The 20,385-nt window shown below is 51.5% G+C and overlaps 1 protein-coding gene across 1 annotated transcript in view; it reads left to right on the forward strand.

Annotated features, from left to right (window-relative positions):
- FBN3 (fibrillin 3) overlaps positions 1 to 20,385 on the forward strand; it is a 106,856-nt gene that overhangs the window by 67,829 nt on the left and 18,642 nt on the right. The window contains exons 31-49 of the mRNA XM_068534988.1: positions 287 to 412; positions 878 to 1,000; positions 1,170 to 1,295; positions 2,281 to 2,406; positions 3,771 to 3,893; positions 4,089 to 4,211; positions 4,687 to 4,812; positions 4,929 to 5,051; positions 5,791 to 5,913; positions 6,280 to 6,441; positions 7,416 to 7,484; positions 8,652 to 8,777; positions 12,656 to 12,781; positions 13,163 to 13,312; positions 15,691 to 15,762; positions 17,655 to 17,780; positions 18,064 to 18,189; positions 18,637 to 18,762; positions 19,117 to 19,233. Coding sequence (XP_068391089.1) covers positions 287 to 412; positions 878 to 1,000; positions 1,170 to 1,295; positions 2,281 to 2,406; positions 3,771 to 3,893; positions 4,089 to 4,211; positions 4,687 to 4,812; positions 4,929 to 5,051; positions 5,791 to 5,913; positions 6,280 to 6,441; positions 7,416 to 7,484; positions 8,652 to 8,777; positions 12,656 to 12,781; positions 13,163 to 13,312; positions 15,691 to 15,762; positions 17,655 to 17,780; positions 18,064 to 18,189; positions 18,637 to 18,762; positions 19,117 to 19,233 — 2,319 coding nt within the window. The remainder of the gene's footprint in view (positions 1 to 286; positions 413 to 877; positions 1,001 to 1,169; positions 1,296 to 2,280; positions 2,407 to 3,770; positions 3,894 to 4,088; positions 4,212 to 4,686; positions 4,813 to 4,928; positions 5,052 to 5,790; positions 5,914 to 6,279; positions 6,442 to 7,415; positions 7,485 to 8,651; positions 8,778 to 12,655; positions 12,782 to 13,162; positions 13,313 to 15,690; positions 15,763 to 17,654; positions 17,781 to 18,063; positions 18,190 to 18,636; positions 18,763 to 19,116; positions 19,234 to 20,385) is intronic.

The raw sequence follows: 20,385 nt of genomic DNA on the forward strand, positions 1-20,385 counted from the left end.
TGTGTTTTGGGTGAGTCTTGTGGGTGTGCACGTGGGTGGGCACGTGGTCTTGTGGGTGTGCACGTGGGTGGGCACGTGGATCTGGGTGTGGGTGCGTGTTTGTACAAGGGTGAGGTGTGGACTCACACCTGTGGTGGCGTGTGGATGCCAGGAGCGTGAATGCATCGGAGTGCACACGTGTCCCAGTGCCTTGGGGTCCTGCAGATGGCGGCTGAACACAGGCCGGGCCTTCCTTGGGGCCCCTCCCCTACCTGCTGTCCCCACCAGCCATGTGCTCCCCCTGCAGACGTTGATGAGTGCTCCCTGAGTGACGGCCTGTGTCCCCACGGCCAGTGCGTCAACGTCATCGGTGCCTTTCAGTGCTCCTGCCACACCGGCTTCCAGAGCACACCTGACCGCCAGGGCTGCGTGGGTGAGACCGCGCCCGCCCCCAGCCCCAGCCGAGGCCCCCACTACCACAGCAGTCTCTCCAAGTCCCTGCCTCTGCTGGCCCCGCCCCCTAGTCAGACCCCTGCTTGACCCGCCCCCGGCCCCCCATCTCGCTCCCACCTCCCCCTGCCTCCCGTCCCACCACGCCCCCACCTCGCTCCCGCCACGCCCCACCTCGCCCAGCCTCCCGCCCTGCCACGCCCACCCACCTCACTCCCGCCACGCCTCCACCTCGCCCTGCCTCCCGCCACGCCACGCCCCCCACCTCGCTCCCGCCTCGCCCCCACCTCGCCCTGCCTCCCGCCACGCCCCCACCTCGCCCTGCCTCCCGCCCTGCCACGCCCACCCGCCTCACTCCCGCCACGCCCCCACCTCGCCCTGCCTCCCACCCCGCCACGACCCCCACCTCACTCCCGCTACGCCCCCTACCTCGCTCTGCCTCCCGCAGACGTGGACGAATGCCGCTCTGGGAACGGTGGGTGCCACGTGCACTGCCTTAACACCGAGGGCAGCTACCGGTGTGGCTGCAGACACGGCTACTCGCTGATGCCCGATGGGAGGGCGTGTGCAGGTGGGTGGGCGCGGCCCCCTCCCTCCGCCTGGGATGGGGAACACACCTTTCCTGACCCAGATGCAGCCGGCCAGACCCGGGACAGGCCGCTGACCCTGCAGCAGGGTCCCTGGGGCTCCCCCTCCATCCCTGCCTGCCTGCAGCCCAGCCCCCCACCCTGCTCCCCCAGACGTGGACGAGTGTGAGGAGAACCCGGACATCTGTGACGGGGGCCAGTGCATCAACGTTCCGGGGGGTCACCGCTGCCTCTGCTACGACGGCTTTGTGGCCACGCTGGACATGAGGACGTGTGTAGGTGAGGAGCTGGGACTACATACAGGTGGAGGAGGCAGCTTCACAATTCACCCACCAGACCTTCCACAAGGAGGCCACGTGGGCAAAACAGACGCCAGTCCCGTCCCCATCACACGCGGGCAGGGGAGATGAGGCTTTGCACTTGGCGGTCTGCTCCTGGCCACCTGTGCCTAAAGCCCCTGCACCAAGACCCGTGGGATCTCATTCACAGCAGCAGAGGCCCTTGAACCTTGTTATTTTATGAACAGTTATTGAACACTTACCGTGTACCCAGTGCATACAGAGGTGCATGCCCTGTTCTGAAAGCAATGTATAAGATCACTGCAGACCAAGGGGTTTTCTGCAGAGGAAGGTGAGCTAGATGGAAAGACACTGTATTCTCTGAGCTCTGCTTGGGGACCCAGGCTGTTTGGGCCGTGATCACCGTCCTGTCCTGGCTGCAGGTCATCACGGGGCCCAGGGAGCAGATGTCTACTGGGTGCCCCATCAGGGCAGAGCTGGGGCCAGCGTGAGGAAGTACCAGGAAGTAAAAAACATAACCCTCCCAGGGAGATGTGTCCAGCCCAGGGCAGCTTAAAGCATTCCTGATCACAGGTGTCTTAGGAAACACTGAAGAGAAGGGGGCTTAGGACCAAGTTAAATAGGAAATGCTGCTTCCTCCATCCCTTCTTGCAGATCCACGTTGGCATAAAGGCTCTGAAAAGGCCTGCAGGAGAAAAAAATCCAGTTAGCTTTGTTTAACTCAGCGTTGTCTAAATGTATTGGTATAAAATCCTTTTGGGAATGCATGTCCGGTGCGTTCCACGGAATATGTGCTGTAGACTGTTAACTGAATATTCGCGGCTGCCCAGTGGTGGAATTGGGGGAGTTCCCCACCCCTGAAGATGGGCAAAGAGAACCCCGATGCAGGGGACCCATGTGGCAGGGCACTTAGCAATGCTGCTGCGTCCCCACCCTCACCTGCTTCCTCTCTTGTCATCCCACAGACGTGGACGAGTGTGACCTGAACCCCTACATCTGCCTCCATGGGGTCTGCGAGAACACAAGGGGTTCCTTTGTCTGCCACTGCCAGCTGGGTTACATCGTCAGGAAGGGGGCCACGGGCTGCTCCGGTGAGCTGGCGGTCAGTGGAGCAGGCGAGGGGGACCCCGAGGGGCCAGCTCAGGGTTCATGGGGTCTGCCTCATCCCTTGGAGCAGAGCACAGCCAGACCTCATTCTTTTTTTTTTTTTTTTTTTTTTCAGACCTCATTCTTAACACACTTCCACTGGTGGGGCCTCATGTTAAAGCAAAAAAATAGGATCCGATCACGTGCCCCCGGGGCTCCCTTAACAGCTCTGCGGGGGGAGCTCTGGATCCCTTAGTATCCACATCAGTTCCCAAAGCAGTGGTATAGGGATGAACATTTAAACACTTCCGTAGTCCCTGTTTTAGCTTCCTAGGGTTGCTGAAACCCCTGACCACAAACCTGGTGCCTCAGAACCACAGAAATCTACTCTCTCTAGAATTAACAGTTCTGGAGGCCAGAGTCTGAAATCATAGTGTCGGCAGGGTTGGTTCCTTCTTGGGAACCCAGAGGGAGAATCTCCCATCCCTCTCTCTTCACTTCTGGTGGTGGCCATTGGTCCTTGGCATCCTTGAACACACCATTCCAATCTCCACGTCCATCATCACAGTGTGTTCTCCTCTCTGTGTCCAAATTTCCCTCTTCTTATGAGGACACCAGTCATTGGTTTCGAACCCACTGTAATCCAGAATGACCTCATCTGATTCTGGTTACACCTACAAAGACCCTATTTCTAAAAAAGGGCACATTCAGAGGTTCTGGGAGTTAGGATTGGAACACACTTTTTTTGGAGAACATAATTCTACTTGCCATAATTACATAGTTATTTTAATGCATACTAGAAACAAACCTTGGAAAACAGCATCAAACCCATGATTTCTCAGAGATCGTTGTTATTTTTCTTTTAAAATATGTTCACGTGAGTAAAAATGGGAGGCAGTGTAAAGAAACTTTCAGTGAACAGCAGCTCATTTAGGTGGTGTATGAACATTGCCGAGATAAGGGTGATGCAAAATTGGCTGAGGATTAGACACAGTGGTTTAGAAGGAAATCCTGCTTTAGAGAGGGAGTGTGTGCATTAGGACAGTTACTCTTAGTGTCTACCCTAAGTCTCTCATGCTGCCATTTCAGACCATTGCTGGGGGCTGCTGGGAGTCATGCCCTGTTGGGTTTGGGGGTTTTCCTCTTGGGCTCTGGGTGAAGGTGGAAGCTCCCGCAGTGGTGTGGGGACGTGTCTGGGCCAGCCCTGCCCTGGGGAGGATCCTTGCTCTTTCCCTTGCTCCTGCACTGAGTCTTGCCACTCTGTACCTGAAGCCCTATTTCTACTGGGCCCAGGTTTCCTGGGGGTGTTGCATCCTCCACCCCCTCTCCTGGTCCTGCCCCTCCTATGCCTGGTTCCCTCTCCTCTCAGATGTGGACGAATGTGAGCTTGGGGGACACAGCTGTGATGGTCACGCCTCCTGCCACAACATCCCTGGGAGTTTCAGCTGCAGGTGCCAGCCAGGCTGGGTGGGGGATGGCTTCGAATGCCACGGTGAGTGCCTGAGGGCAGGAGGTCCGGGCAGAGCTGTAGAGGTAGGTGGGGCAGTGGGGGGGAGGCAGGCGGCGGGGAGGGGTGGCTGGGCTCAGGCATGTCCGGGGGGCCGGTCAGGGCTGGGATTGGAGGGTCTGCCTCCCTGCAGCCCCTCAGTGCACACACCCGGGGGACTCCGGGTTCCATCTCCTGCAGACCTGGATGAATGCGCCTTCCAGGAGCATGGGTGCAGCCCGAAAGCTGACTGCCTCAACACCCCCGGCTCCTACCGCTGTGCCTGCCCCCCAGGATTTGCTGGGGACGGCTACTTCTGCGAAGGTGAGGTCGGGGGTTGGGATGGGAGGGCTGGAGGGGCCCGAGAGGGACAGCCATGGGGGCTGGATTCCGAGGTGGCCACAGTGGTCAGTTGGCTTCCCGACTTGCACTGATCCAGCCACCCACCCCATGGGTGGCGGAGAGGACGTGCCTTCAGCATTTGGGGCCACAGGCCAGACCCTGAGTCCCTGGGGGCAGTCTTCTCCCCTGGACTCAGAATGCATGGAGCCTTCTGGATGTGGGGAGCAGGAACACTTGCTTACTTCCTGGCAGCCCTCCACCCCAGATCCTGAGTGACCAGGTCCCCTGTCTGCTCCCTGGCCCTGACTTGGTCACCTGCCCTCCAAGTTCCCCGGGCTACTTGCCAGCTCCCTGGAACCCTGGGTGACTGAAGGATTTGAGTGACAGGGGCCACCTGCCCACCCTGAGTGGGTCCTGGCCAGCCGACCCCCAGCCCTCCGTCTCTGGCTCCCCTTAGACAGGGACGAGTGTGCGGAGAACGTGGACCTTTGCGAGAACGGGCAGTGTCTCAATGCCCCCGGGGGGTACCGCTGTGAATGCGAGATGGGCTTCAACCCCACAGAGGACCAGCACGCCTGCCAGGGTGAGGTCTGGGGCTGCCGGGGTGTGGGCGGGTCCCTGGAGCCGCTGGCACTGGGGGTGGCAGGAGCAGGATGCCAGGTGGGCTGGGCTGCGCTGAGCTGGGGTCCGCCCCCCCAGATGTGGACGAGTGTGTTCTCGGGAACCTCTGTGTGTTCGGGAGCTGTGAGAACCTGCCAGGCATGTTCCGCTGCGTCTGCGATGAGGGCTACGAGCTGGACCGCGGAGGCGGCAACTGCACAGGTGTGGGGTCCATGGGGCTGGGGAGGGGCGGTGCGGCTCACTCCCTCACTGCCCACGGATCTCTTCTCACATGTCCTCTCATGGAGGGGGCCTTGTGTGACCGCCGTCTCCAGCAGTGCTCCTGCCCCGTTAACCTTCATCATCCTCATTTATCATCCCCTGAATAAATGCAGTGGATCAACAAAGTCGAGCTCCCTCCACCACAGCCATCAAAATGGTCTCCCACCTGTGTGTCCCAAACAGGGTTCGGCAGACGTTTTCAATGAAGGGCCGGACAGTAAATATTTTCAGGTTTCGGCCATACAGTCTCTGCCCTGTTGCTCAGAAACAGACACAGGCGATAAGTGAATGAATGAGCGTGCCTGTGTGCCAATAAAACTTTATTCACACAAACAGATAGGGGGCCGGATTTGGCCCACAGGTTGTAGTCTGCCAGCCCCTGGCTCAAAACATGTCCTGAATGTTGCTTTTTGTAGGTTAGCTCGTGGAATCTGGGGCAGGGAAAGCTGTCAAGGGCAAACCTCCAGGCCAAGTAGAACAGAGCAGGGGAGGGCGTGGGGTCGCCTGGGACAGGGCAGACCCCAGAGGCTGCTGTCCCATCAGGCTTTCTTCCTGGGGGAGGATGTGACCTTGCCCCTAAGCCTGGCCCCCAACAGCCAGGGCTTGACTCCCTGGGAAGAAGGCAGGAGGGAAGTGGGTCAAGGGAGGGCTCCCTGCTGATGGTGCCCCCACCCCACAGATGTGAATGAGTGTGCAGACCCCGTGAACTGCATCAACGGCCTGTGTGTCAACACCCCCGGCAGCTACCTCTGCAACTGCCCCCAGGATTTTGAGCTGAACCCCAGCGGAGTGGGCTGCGTGGGTGAGCACGCACTCCACTCCGGGTGGGGTTTTGGGGTTAGTGGGCTGGATGGGGCCATAGCCTGGGTCACCCAGATCAACCTGCTCCTGACAAACAGGCCCTTGGCCAGAGTGATCATCTCGATTGTCTGTTGAGATACAACCTTCTGCTCTCGACAGACAGACAGACACATGCATAGAGTCACACATGTACACAGAAATATGCACACACAGAATTCCACAGTCACACACAGAGACACCCATGCACACACAGACACACATAGAGTAACACACAGTTACACATACACAGAAGTGCAAACACACACACACACACACACACCCCATTTCTCCCCCACCACTTGCTAACCATCCCTTTCTGCCTGTTCAGACACCCGGGTCGGGAACTGTTTCCTGGACACACAGGACCGAGGGGACGGTGGCATTTCCTGCAGTGTGGAGATCGGGGTTGGCGTCACCCGAGCATCCTGCTGTTGCTCCCTGGGACGGGCCTGGGGCAACCCCTGTGAGCTGTGCCCGCTGGTCAATACCAGTGAGTCCCTGGGGGAGTGGGGGCAGGGGAAGGCAGAGACCTAGCCCTGGTCCAGGCTCCCGCAGGGCTTAGGGGGTCATCTCTGCTAAGGGAGGGACACTGGGAACCAGAGAGGGAGGAGGGCTCGCCCTGGGTCACACAGCATATTCTCAGCAGTTCATCGTCCAGGTCTCTCCCCAAAGTCTCCTTCTGCCATCTCTTCCTGCAAATTCTTTGTGTGTTTATATTCACTTGCTCACTCAGTCAATCAACAAACATTGAGCATTCCTCTGTGTCCTTTCCTAGGGGTGGGGACCTAGAGAAGGATGAACCACAACCGCTGCACACTGCCCCTTACCCGTAAACCAACAGTCCCTGGACTGTTGAGAGTGGAACTATCCTAAGGGTCTGTTTGAGGCATAGTGATGGGTCAGGAGGAAGCCATGGAGAGGAGAGGGGTAAGGGAAGCCTTCCCAACATAGGGACTTAAATGAGGTTTTGAAGGATGAGTAGGAGTTTTCCAGGCAGAGTAGGGGAAAGGGTGTGGGGTGCAGTGGGAAGAGCATGTGCAAAGTCGTCAGGTGTGAAGTAAGGAGGCAGCTGTCCACCTATTCAGGTGTGTGTGTGTGTACATCCAGGGTCTTCCTTTCATGGGGGAAACTTGTGGTCACACTAGGGTCTGGTTTTGGATCACAAAGAATCCCTCCCTACCCCCAGCTACTACCACAAGATCCATCTGCTCACATGTTGAATTGTGAGCTCATGTTTACACACACACACACACACACACACGCACACACTGGATACCCCAGGATTGGATCAATGTCTCTTGGCCCCAAGAAGCTGAGGAGGTAAGGGGATGTAGTTTCTGTGGTAAAGGGATGGAAGGCCCACTCTTGAGCCCTTTCTAGGGGACCTCCCCTCCCCTGATTCCCCTGAGCTTTGCCCAAATGCCCCATCCCACAGCCCCTCACAAGCACCTCTTTCCCTTGCAGCTGAGTACAGAACCCTGTGCCCGGGGGGTGAGGGCTTCCGGCCCAATCCCATCACCGTCATTCTGGAAGGTGAGTTCCTGGTAGACCATCCACTGATTGACCTTCCTCTCATTCCCCCCTCAGCAGGGAGCAGAGTTGGGCAGCTTTGGGGTTGAGGGCAGATCCTCTCAGCCATCTCCTCTTCCACCTATTGGTTTATTGATTCATCCTTCTATCCAACCCCCATCCACCCATCGATCCATTCATCTCTCATCTACCCACCCATACATCCATTCCCTATTTATCCATTCTTCCTTCCTTCTTCCATCCATTCAGCCATCCATCCATCCATATATATAAGTACGTTCATCCATCTACTCACCTACCCACCCACCCATCCATCCACTCATTTATCTTTTCGTCCATTGACCCATTTGCTTATTCACCCATCTAGCACTTTTCATATCCACCCATCTACCCATCCACACATCCATCCTCCCATATCCATTCATCCATCCATCCATCCATCATTCTATCCATTCATCCTTTATTCCATCCATCCTTTATTCCATCCATCCATCATTCCATCCATCCACCCACCCATCCATCCGTCATTCCATCCATCCATCCATCCTTCTATCCATGGGGGTAATGAGATTGGAGAATTCCATCAAGACGGAACTTTGATGGATGGATGGATGAAAGGATGTTCTATCCAATGAAGGGAAAGAGGATGAATTCAAGGTGACATTGACCCAGGAGAGTCTGGGTGCAGCCTCCAAATATCCAACAGCTCTTGGGTATTCTTTTTTTTTTAATTTATTTTATTTTTGGCTGCATTGGGTCTTCATTGCTGCACGTGGGCTTTCTCTAGTTGCGGCGAGTGGGGGCTACTCTTCACTGCGGTGTGCTTGCTTCTCATTGTGGTGGTTTCTCTTGTTGTGGAGCATGGGCTTGCAGCGCATGGGCTCAGTGGTTGTGGCTTGCGTGCTCTAGAGCACAGGCTCAGTAGTTGTGGTGCGCGGGCTTAGTTGCTCCATGGCATGTGGGATCTTCCCGGCCCAGGGATCGAACCCATGTACCCTGCATTGGCAGATGGATTCTTAACCACTGCGCCACCAGGGAAGTCTCTGAGTATTCTTAAAGAAGCAGGACTGACTCTCCAGGACCCTGGAGAGCCCAGGGCAAGGCATGGGTGTCCCCCAAGTCCTCTGCTTGGATTTACCTTCCAATCACAGCTTCCTCACTTCCTGACAGACATTGACGAATGCCAGGAGCTGCCAGGGCTGTGCCAGGGGGGCAACTGTGTCAACACCTTCGGCAGCTTCCAGTGCGAGTGTCCACCTGGCTACCACCTCAATGAGGACACCCGCATCTGTGAGGGTGAGTTTGAACCCACCCCATCCTCCCTGCCTTCCTGCCCAGCCTCACCTCCTTTTCAGGTACTGGGGCCTCACATGCCCCTTGGAGTCTGCTCACCTGCTTTGCTGCCTGGGGCCCGTAGGAAGGGTTGGGAAGGCTTCCTCGGAATGTCCCAATCTACCCTCTGCTCTGCTGCCCCCTCCCCGTCTCCCCATTGCCTGACCTCCAGCCTCCTTCCCACTCAGAAATGACCTGGCTTTATCTCAGCAGCCATGCCCTTCTTCCTTTGAGCAAAAGCTGAACAAGGCCCAGAGCTAAGAGGGGGAAGGGAAAGACACCAAAGGAACAGCCATACCTTTCCTTTTCACTTGTCTCCTTACTGTCCTCTTTTGCATCTTAGTAACAATCAACAGTTAACTGGTGTCTGTGATTGCGTGTCACCACGGTGCTGAGCATCTGCATTTGTCATTTGTTCATTCACCAAAACAGCCTCATGAGAAAGATGTTCCTATTATGACCCCATTTTTCAGATGCAGAAACTAAGGCTCAAGGGGGTTAAGTCACTTGAGATACCAGCTAGTAAGTGATTGAAACTGGCTTTGAGCCCAGCCATTCTTATCCTTGAGTCTGAGCTCTTTTGATGCAATATATGAAATTCCTTCCTTCCTTCATTCATCCATCCATCCATCCATCCATCCATCCATCTGTCCACCAATCCATTCTTTTTCTTCTTTTCAACAATATTAACTGAGCACCTGCATGCAACCAGACACTGACATCAGCACACAAGGACAGTAGATCTTTCACTCTGATCAGCACTCTTTAGAAACTCAAGGAAATGGTGAAAGAAGGGAGAGATCTAAGATTGAAAGCCCAATTTCCTTTCTACATGGAGGTGGGAGCTGTCAAACCAGAGTCAGAACCCAAAATGCTTGAAAAATATCTCATCCCTCCCTGCCTCCCCTATTCTGTAGACTCTCAAGGGAAAAAGGGAAAAGTCCTGTCATCAGATATGGCCCTGTGCTGCATTTCTTGACTGTCCCAGGGCAGGGAGACTTCAACCTGAATGTTAACCTTGGCCGTGGAGCCTCGCAGGGCCAGTTTGTGCCCTTGAGGGCTGCAGGCTTGCAGCATTTCCCAGCTTTCAGACTCAAGGGCCCTGTACTCCAAAGGGTGCCATTCCCCCACCCCCCCCACCCCCGCTTAGTTTAATGCTCTGCTGTCGCCATCTTGAAATTCTTCACATACTTTGCACTGGACAAATTCTGTAGCCAGTCCTTGTCAAACATTTTGTCTAACTCCTAGAATCACTAAGTCATATGGTAATTCTATGTTTGACTTTTTGAGGAACTGCCAAACTGTTTTCCACAGCAGCTGCACCATTTTGCATTTTCACCAGCAACATAAGAGGGTTCTAGTTTCTCCACATCGTTATCAACACTTGTTATTTTCCATTGTTTAAAATATTACCCTAGTGGGTGTGAAATGGTATCTCATTGTGGTTTTGATTTGTATTTTCCTAATGACTAATGAGGTTGCGTACCTTTGGAGAAATGTCTATTTAGGTCTTTTGCCCATTTTAAAATTGGATTGTTTGCCTTTCTGTTGTTGAGTTGTGAGAGTTCTTTATGTATACTGGATATAAGACTCCCATCGGATATGTGATTTGCAAAGAGTTTCTCCAATTCTGTGAGTTGTCTTTTCACTTTCTCGATGGTGCCTGCTGATGCACAACAGGTTTAAATTTTGATGAAATCCAATTTATCTGGGTTTTTTTTCCTTTTGTGGTTTGTGCTTTTGGTGTCATATCTAAGAATCCATTGCTAAACACAGGGTCATTAAGATTTACCCCAATGTTTTCTTCCAAGAGTTTTATAGTTTTATATATATATTTTTTTTGGTAGATCTTTTTTTTTTTAATTTATTTATTTATTTTATTTATCTTTGGCTTCGTTGAGTCTTCATTGCTGCATGTGGGCTTTCTCTAGTTGTGGCGAGCAGGGGCTACTCTTCATTGCAGTGCGCGGGTTTCTCATTGTGGTGGCTTCTCATTGCGGAGCACGGGCTCTAGGCGCATGGGCTTCGGTAGGTGTGCCATGCAGGCTCAGTAGTTGTGGCTCGCAGGCTCTAGAGCGCAGGCTCAGTAGTTGTGGCTCACAGGCTTAGTTGCTCCACGGCATGTGGGATCTTCCCGGACCAGGGCTTGAACCCGTGTCCCCTGCATTGGCAGGCGGGTTCTTAACCACTGCACCACCAGGGAAGCCCGAGTTTTATAGTTTTAGCTCTCATGTTTAAGTCTTCTATTTTGAGTTAATTTTTGTATATGGTGTGAGGTAGGGATCCAACTTCATTCTTTTGCCTGTTGGTATCTAATTGTCCCAGCACCATTTGCTGAAGAGACTTTTCTTTCTGCACTGAGTGGTCTTGTTGAAAATCAATTGACTGTAGATGTCTTGGTTTGTTTCTGGTCTCTAAATTCTATTCCACTGATTTATAGTTCTATCCTTATGCCAGTACCACTCTGTTTTGATTACTATAGCATTGTAAGTAGGTTTTGAAATGGGGAAGTGTGACTCCTCCAACTTTTTTTTCTTTTCTCAAGATTGTTTTGGCTGTTTGGGGTCCCTTACAATTTCATATGAATGTTAGGATCAGCTTTTCCATTTCTGCCAAGAAAAGAGAAGTCACTGGGATTTTGATGGGAATTACATTGAATCTATAGATCACTTTAGGGAATATTGCCATTTTAACAATAATGAGTCTTTTAATCCATGTACACAGGATGTCTTTCCATTTATTTAGGTCTTCTCTAATTTTTTTCAGAAATGTTTTATAGTTTTCTGTGTACAAGTCTTTCACCTCTTGGGTTGAATTTATTCTTAAGTATTTAATCTTTTGGATTCTATTATAATTGAAATTATTTTCTTAATTTCCTTTTCAATTGCTTTTTGGTAGTTTGTAGAAATACAACTGAAATTTCTATGTCAGTGTGTTGATCTTGCATTCTGCAGTTGTGCCAGCTTCATTTATTAGCTCTAATAGTTTTCATTCTGTGGATTCTCTAGGATATTCTATATATCAGATCCCCTGGTTTTGTAAGTTTTTGACTGGATTCCTGAGTTCCTCAAAAGTTAATTTTGTCAGTTTTTGCTCAGCTCAATAGTTGTTTTTGTGGAGGAATAAAGCTCTGACATTCCCTATTCTGCCATTTTTGGAAATGTCACTCCTAGCTTGCTAATATTCCACCACCTGTTTTTGTATAGCCCACTAAGAATGCTTTTCACATTTTTAGGTTATTGGAAAAAATCAAAAGGAGAATAATACTTTGTGCCGCGTGAAAATGACATGAATTCACATTTCAGTGGCCATAAATCAAGTTTTATTGGGGCACAGCATGACAGTTTGTTTACCCATTGTCTATGGTTGGCTGCCTTCACGCTACCATGGCAAAGTGAATAGCTCATCAGAGACCATTGTTTGGCTCGCAAAACTGAAAAAAACATTTACTGACAGCCCTTTACAGAAAATATGTGCTGCCTCTGGACTAAGGGATCGATCAGATTGAGAATCAACTTTTTTCTTTCAAGAATATTTTATTCATAGGGCTCTCGCTTCCTATTGCATCACACTGGGAAGCACATGATTGCCCCACTCTTGGTGATAATATCATTAATTCATGAGCTCAGGTCATATTTTTTCTTAATAGAAGTGGGATTATAGTAAACTTTTTTCCCCACCTAACACTGTGCCGTATCTTTACACATCACTAAGATGTCTGTGCATTTTAACCTAATCTCGAAACTAAACTCAACCGCATAGCGAAGTGGCTCTGGCAGACCTGGGGTGGGGAGTTATCCAGACAATTCCTGGATGCAGACAATTCCTCCCTCCCCCTGCAGACATAGATGAATGCTCTGCACACTCAGGCATCTGTGGCCCTGGTACCTGTTACAACACTCTGGGGAACTACACTTGTGTCTGCCCAGCGGAATACCTGCAAGTCAACGGTGGCAACAACTGCATGGGTATGAAGTGTGATGATGGGGGAGCCCAGCAGTTGTGGAAAAAACACTCGGGTGTGGGAGGGGCTTCTGGGAGTCTCCAAGCTTTGGAAGAGTGTGGAGAGGCATGTTTGTGGGAGGAGAGAGGGAGGGTGAGTGTATTTGAGATGCTGGTATGCAACAGTAAACAAGGCTGCAGGGCTCAGGGACCCAGGGCTGCCATGTATGGTTGTCCAGGTTGTGCACTGCCCTAGAAACGCTAAAATGTGAAGGGCACCCTCATGTGTGATGGGGAGAGAAGTCAAGCCAGTAATTTCCAAATGGATTTGTGAATGAGTTCCTATCTCTCTGGCTCTCTTCTTCTGGTGTCTCTTGCCTGCATCCTTCACCCCAACCCAAATGCAGACATGAGGAAGAGTGTCTGCTTCCGGCACTATAACGGTACATGTCGGAATGAGCTGACCTTTAACGTGACCCGGAGGACGTGCTGCTGTTCTTACAACATTGGCCAGGCCTGGAATAGACCCTGCGAGGCCTGCCCAACCCCTGCCAGCCGTAAGTGCCCCTCCCTGGCCTTCATTCCAGCTTGGCCCTTTTTAATGCAGTGTTTATGAGGCACACCGCACTTAGGACTCCCAGGTGAGTCTGTGTTGTTTTGATGAGAGCTGAAGAGTTGAAGTTCCATCCCAATCAACATATGGAAAAATCAATACTTTTAAGGAGGGCAAGGCATCCTTCTATTTCACAGACTCGAGGAATTCAGGATGGATCAGTGAGGCTTTCATTTGTGCTAAAGAACCTTGAACACTCACAGATTACTTGGGGGGGGTCAGTGAGTGCGTGCCTAGGGCCAGAGAGAAAAGCACAGCTGGTTAGAGGTACCAGGGCCCCATGAGCTGCGGGCGGAGCAAGCTTGCAGAAGCTCTGGGGAGGATTACAGAAATGTCGGTCAGGATGAAGAAGGGTATTCCAGGCAAGGAACAGCAGGAGCAAAGTCCTGAAAGAAGGACTGAGCAGAAGACCTTTTTGGCAGTGGGGATGAGACCTATTAGGATGATCTAGCAACCAGCCCAGGCATCAGAAAGAGCTGCAGGAATGGAGCGGTGAGTAGAGGGGATAACTAGGGGGTTACAAGTGTATTAGTGCTATGGACTGAATGTTTGAGTTCCCCCAAAATTCATATGTTGGAGCCCTAACCCCCAGTGTGATGGCATTTGGAGGTGGAGACTTTGGGAGTTAATTAGGTCATGTGGATGGAGCCCTCTAAATGGGATTAGTGCCCTTATAAGAAGAGACACAAGAAAGGTTCTCTCTTTGCCATGTGAAGACACAGCAAGAAGACAGACAGGAAGAGTTCTCAGCAGACACCAGATCTGCCGGCACCTTGATCTTGGACTTCCCAGCCTGCAGAACTGTGAGAAGTAAACCTTTGTTATTGGAGCCATCCAGTTCATGGTATTTCCTTATAGCAGCCTGAACTAAGACAATTAGTTTCCTAGGGTTGTGGCAACAAATACCACAAACTTGATGGCTTAAAAAAAAAAAACCACCAGAAACGTATTTTCTCACAGTCTTGTAGGCTAGACGTCATAAATCAAGGTGTGGGCAGAGTCACGCTTCCTTCAGAGGCTCTAGGGATGAATTCTTACTTGCTTCGTCCGGTTCCTGGTGGCTCCAGGCATTCTTTGGTGTTGCTTGGCTTGTACCTGCATCTCCTCCATCTCTGCCTTCAACTCATATGGCTTCTCCCTGTGTCTCCACATGTCTCTTCATTTCTTATAAGGACACCAATCATTGCATTAGGGCTACTCTGATCCAGGATGACTTTAACTTGATTGTATCTGCAAAGACCCTATTTCCCAAAAAGGTCACATTCAGAGGGTCTGGGTGGACATGAACTTTGGGGGTGGAGGGTCATTGTTCAACCCAGTGCAGTGGTATGAGAAGGGGTCATTACTGGCTGTCTCTGAGTGCCGGGCCCTGTTCTGGGTTCTAGGAAATAAGAATAAGGTAGACCCAAGCTGTGCAGTCTGGGAGGAAACTGCAGACAGCCAAGTATGGTTATGAGATTGTCAAGACAGATCAAATGTCATTCACAAATTATGTGCTGGGAGTTAGGTACCTACCTGAATCTTATGCACCTGAATCTGAGGTGCAGGTTGCATATGATGAGACAGAAGTCCACACTAGGCATAGGGGCCACTGAGATTGGTCTGTTCTCATCACGATACAGGCAGAAGAGCGAGTGAGGAGCAGGTAGGGACCTGGGGAAAGGTGGCACTACCCAAATGCCTGCCCATGTCTGTCAGGTGGGCCCAGGGACACCCACCCACCTGGGGATCGAGGTCGGGCAAGCAGCATCTTGGTGTCAGCAGTGGGATACAGTCAGAGAGTGAATTGCCCTGGAAGAGCCAAAGGATGGCGTCATCAGCTGTCCAGGGCCAGAGTGGTGGGCTGCCCTGAGTCCTCAAGGTTGAAGTGGACTATGCTAGGGAACAGCAAAGGGAACAGCATATGCAAAGTTCTCGTAGTATGACAGAGCAGGACACATCCAGACATGGAATGAAATCATATAACAGGAGGGCAGGAGATGCTGTTGGAGGAAAGGTGGGGCTGAGGATGAAGGTTCTTGAGGTCCAGACTGAAGAGTCTGCATTTTATGGTGAGGACAGTGGGGTGTGACTGGTGGCACTGATGCAGGGAAGAGATGAGGGAGGTCATGTCTATGTGTTAGAAGATCACACCGCACAGGTGTATGGCACCCGTAACCCTCCCAGTGCTGGTCAGAGTGGTGGGAGGGAGAGGGACTAGTTATCAGAGGCCAGGTGAGCACTGGGCTACAGGGATGGACAAGCTGATCAGAGGAGGAGAAGGTGTCCACCCAGGGAGGCTGCAGCCCCAGCGCCCTGCCTTCCCCATTCTCCTTTGCCCAGTGGATTACCAGATCCTGTGTGGAAACCAGGTTCCCGGGTTCGTCGTTGACATCCACACAGGGAAGCCCCTCGGTGAGTAACCACCACCCTCCTGCCTGTAGCCCCAGGTCACTCTGTGCCCAGAGCCCTGCCCCCTCTCTTCCCCTCCCCCCACAGCTCTTTCCCTTCCACCCTCCCCCACCCCACACCCTCACTCTTCCAACTCCCCAGGCCTGGAATCATGCCCCCTTTTTAAAAAAAAGCAATGAGAGTATTTTTATTAAATTGTTACTCATTTTTTAAAATTCTGTAAAAATACACATAACATAACATTTACCATTTTAACCATTTTTATGTGTCCAGTTCAGTGGCATTAAGTACATTCACACTGTTGTGCAACCATCCCCAACATCCATCTCCAGAACTTTTCATCTTCCCAGACTGAAACTCTGTCCCCATTAAATACTAACTCCGATCACCCTCCCCCAGGTCCTGGGAACCGCCATTCTACTTTCTGTCTATAAATCTGACCTCATAGAAACAGATTCATATAGTATTTGTCCTTTTGTGTCTGTCTTATTTCACTCAGCATAATGCCCCCAAGGTTCATCCGTGTTGCAGCGTGGAGCAGAACACTCCCTTTTTAAGTTAAATGAGGTTTTGTACAATTTGATACCCGCATGCCAAATTTCAGCTGTGCGGTGTTTAACTGATGAACCTATTTTCAGTTGTTTTCATTCTATGGTTGTATTCTCCTTATTTTCAACAATTGGAACAGAGCAGATAAGAGCAACTCCCCCTCCAGTCACCCCCTCAAATCTAAGTCTCCTTCATACTCTCCCAAGGTCATAAGTCAGTCTCCCATGGATGGATACAGGCTGATTCCAGGTTCTTTTATATAAACAACAGGTTTATTGATATATAATTCATGCTTTACGCCTGGAGTATTTCTTTCTAGTTCTTTCTTCATGCATTTAAACACACATAGAGATCCGCCTTTGAAAATGCATGGCATTGTTTTCTGGGGAGTTGGACATAAATTCTGTGCTTTCTTATGTCTTGTCTGCAACTTATTTTTTTCACCCAGCTAAGAGTCGTGAAGAACCAGCCAGGTTCCTACACTCAGCACTGCCTCCCTCTTTGCCCTGCTTTGTAGTATTCCATATATGGACACATCCCAGGTCATAAGTCCGTCCCCCATGGGTGGACACATAGGCAGATTCCAGGTTCTTTTATATAAACAACAGCTTTATTGAGATATAATTCACTTCACCCATCAAAAGTGCACAATTCAGTGGGTTTTCATATATTCACAGAGCTGTGCCCCATCACTTCAATTTAAGTTTGAACAATTTCATCACACAAAAAGAAACCCTGTCCCCATGAACAGTCATTCCCCGTTCTGCCTTCCCCCAGCCCCTGGCAATCACTATTCCACTTTCGATCTCTGTGGATTTGCCTGTTCTGGACGTTTCATATAAATGGAATCGTACGGTATTTGTCCTTTGGGGACTGGCTTCTCTCACTGAGCATCATGTTTTCAAGGTTCGTCCACGTTGTAGTGCGTGTCAGTGCTTCACCCCTTTTTCAGGATGAATCGTATTCCCTTGTAGGGAGGGACCACATTTTGTCATCCACTCCTCTGGTGATGTTTCCAGTTTCTTGCTAAACGTCACCACAGGTCCTCCCCTGCAGCTTCCTGCTCACACACAGGGCTGCTTCATTCCCGGAGACCCCACAAAGCAGGCTTGCTGGGTCACAGCAAATGTGCATTTTTGTTGAGAAAGAGGCTCTCTCCCCCTGCCTTCCCTCCCACATCCTGATTTCTTTCCGGTGTGAACAGATATAGTTTGGCCACTGCAGAATTTTTCAAGTGTGTGCTGGTTGGGGGACACATCTTCTCTTAGACTGCATGATCTCTTAGGTCAGGGTCCCCAGACGTTGCCGGGGGCTGGGCTGCTCCTGACGGCTGGCGCCCTCCCCAGACATCGACGAGTGTGGGGAGATCCCTGCCATCTGTGCCAATGGCGTCTGCATCAACCAGATCGGGAGCTTCCGCTGCGAGTGCCCCACGGGCTTCAGCTACAACAGGGTGCTGCTGGTCTGCGAAGGTGCCGCCCCCCTGCCTCCCCAGCCCCGGGTGGGATGCTGGTCCCCCCTCCCAGCCTGTGCTCTCTGGGCAAGTCTTTTAAACCCCGTGAACCTCAGTTTCCCCCTCTGCGTATGGGGCTAACGCCTTTCCGAGGGGCTCCATCCCACATCACCCCGCTCAATGTGGTTCTGGCTGCTTCTGGAGGGACCACCTGCCCTGAAGTGGGGGGGGGGCTGGGTTTAGGGTTTGATTCTGCAGGGAAGAGTCTCTTTCAACCCCACCCCGCTGGCTGTACTCCCCAGACGTGGACGAGTGTGCCAGCGGGGAGAGCCCCTGCCAGCAGAATGCCAACTGCATCAACATCCCCGGCAGCTACCGCTGCAAGTGCACCCGAGGGTACAAGCTGTCGCCAGGGGGGGCTTGCGTGGGTAAGTGGGGACCCCAGTCGGGAGGTGAGGGAGTGGGGTGTAGGACAAAGCCAGATTCTGCCTCCCTCTGTGACTTGGGTAGGGCACAGCTCTGTCCGGGCTTTGTTCCTTGGCTGTACTTTCTTTTGGGGGGGGAGCTGTGCCACGCGGCTTGCAGGATCTTAGTTCCCTGACCAGGGATCGAACCCGTGCCCCCCTGCAGTGGAAGCGTGGAGTTATAACCTCTGGACTTCCTGGGAATTCCCTCCTTGGCTGTACTTTGGGGTGGGGGTGCTGAGAGCATCTGTTAACGGGAGTCATGAGGGTGAAATGGGAGGTGAAGCATTTCCCCTGGGACAGCAGCTAGAATGGGTAGGCGGTTGGGCTCGCCCACTGCCACGTGTGCTGGCTCGGGACACACTGTGGGGTGGGGACTCCGGGGGCACCACACTCCCTGCCCTCCCTCAGGACGGAATGAGTGTCGGGAGATCCCAAACGTCTGTAGCCATGGCGACTGCGTGGACACAGCTGATAGCTTCATGTGCCTGTGTCACCGTGGCTTCCGGGCCTCAGCAGACCAGACCCTGTGCATGGGTGAGAGCCCCCTCTGCTCCTTCCTCTTAGGCCAGGCTGCCAAGGGCGAGGGGCCATGGGTCTACACCTCCCCTGGGGTGGGGATGGTGCTTCTGCCCATCCTGATTCACAGACAGCTGTGAGCCCTGGCACCTGAGACCTTAGGTAAATGACTTATTCACCTCCCTGCACCTCAGTTTTCCCATCTGTAGAATGGAAGTGATAAATAGGGGTATTTCTCAGCCATCACTTCCCATCCACCTGGGCAGGGTGAAGTGCAGGAGAGGGGGGGCTGGGTCCAGCCAGGCCCTCACTGCCCAAGCTGCCCGATGCCCTGGGTGAGCTGGGCGGGGATCAGGGGCTTTGCTCTGGCAGACGTCGACGAGTGTGACCAGCAGCCATGCGGAAATGGGACCTGCAAGAATATCGTCGGCTCCTACAGCTGCCTCTGCTTCCCTGGCTTTGTGGCGACACACAACGGACATTGCGTGGGTGAGCTGCCCGGGCTGGTGGGCAAGCCTCAGTGCACCCCCACTGAAAAGTGGGTTCTTGGCTTGAGGGCACCCCTCTGAAATTAAGGATCTCGCCCCAGGGATGCCTTCAGAAAAACAACCTCAGGGGATTGAAAACTAGTTAACCATAAAGTTCTCCAAACCCCTTCAATTGTCAAGTACCGAGGGTCCCTCACTAGAGCTTACACTCAGGTTGATAAGAAGGAGATGGACAGTACAGAGAGAAAGGTGAACAGTGAATACAAGACCTGGGTGGTGGGATGCTGGCAGTTGAGTGCAATGGTTGAAAGTGGATTCCAAGGTCAGGTGGTGTGAATTCAAATCCCAGCTTTGCCATCTGCCAGCTGTGTGACCCTAGGCAAGTCATTTACCTCTCTGTGCTTCAGTTTCCTTCTCTGTAAAAAGAAGGTTAATAGTAGTACCTACCTATCTTAATATCAGACCAAATTGACTTCTGAACAAGGAATATTACCAGAAATAAAGAGAGTCAATGTATATTGATTAAGGGGTCATTTCACTGAGAAGACATAACAATCATAAATGCATATGCAGCTAGCAATAGAACTTCAAAACACATGAAGTAAAAATTGATAGAACTGAAAAAGAAATAGACAAATCCATAATTACAGTTAGAGGATTTAACACTCCTCCCTCAGTAATAGAGGGATCAAGTAGAAGATCAGTAAGAATATAGAACACCTGAACAATCATGTGAACCACCTAGACCTGAGTGATATTTATAGAACATCCCAGAACATACGTTCTTCTCAGGTGCACGTGGACATTCACCAGGAAAGACCATATTCTGGGCCATAAGATAAACAACAAAATTTTAAAAATTGAGGTTACACAAGGTAGATCCTTGGAATGTAAGTGAATTAAACTAGAAATCAGTCACAGAAGGATATCCAGAAAATCCCCAAATGTTTGGAAGTTAAACAATATACTCCTAAAGAATCCATAGAAAAAAGAACAAATCATAAAGAAAATTAGAAAACATTTTGAATTAAATGAAAACGAAAACACAACATAACAAAATTTGTGGGACGCAGCTAAGGTAGTATGTACAGGCAAATTCATAGCCTTAAATGCTCATATTAGAAAATATTGGTGTCTGCTTTATAGGATAGTT

The sequence above is a fragment of the Eschrichtius robustus genome, chromosome 2, assembly GCF_028021215.1.
Source record: "Eschrichtius robustus isolate mEscRob2 chromosome 2, mEscRob2.pri, whole genome shotgun sequence".
Taxonomy (NCBI): Eukaryota; Metazoa; Chordata; class Mammalia; order Artiodactyla; family Eschrichtiidae; genus Eschrichtius; species Eschrichtius robustus.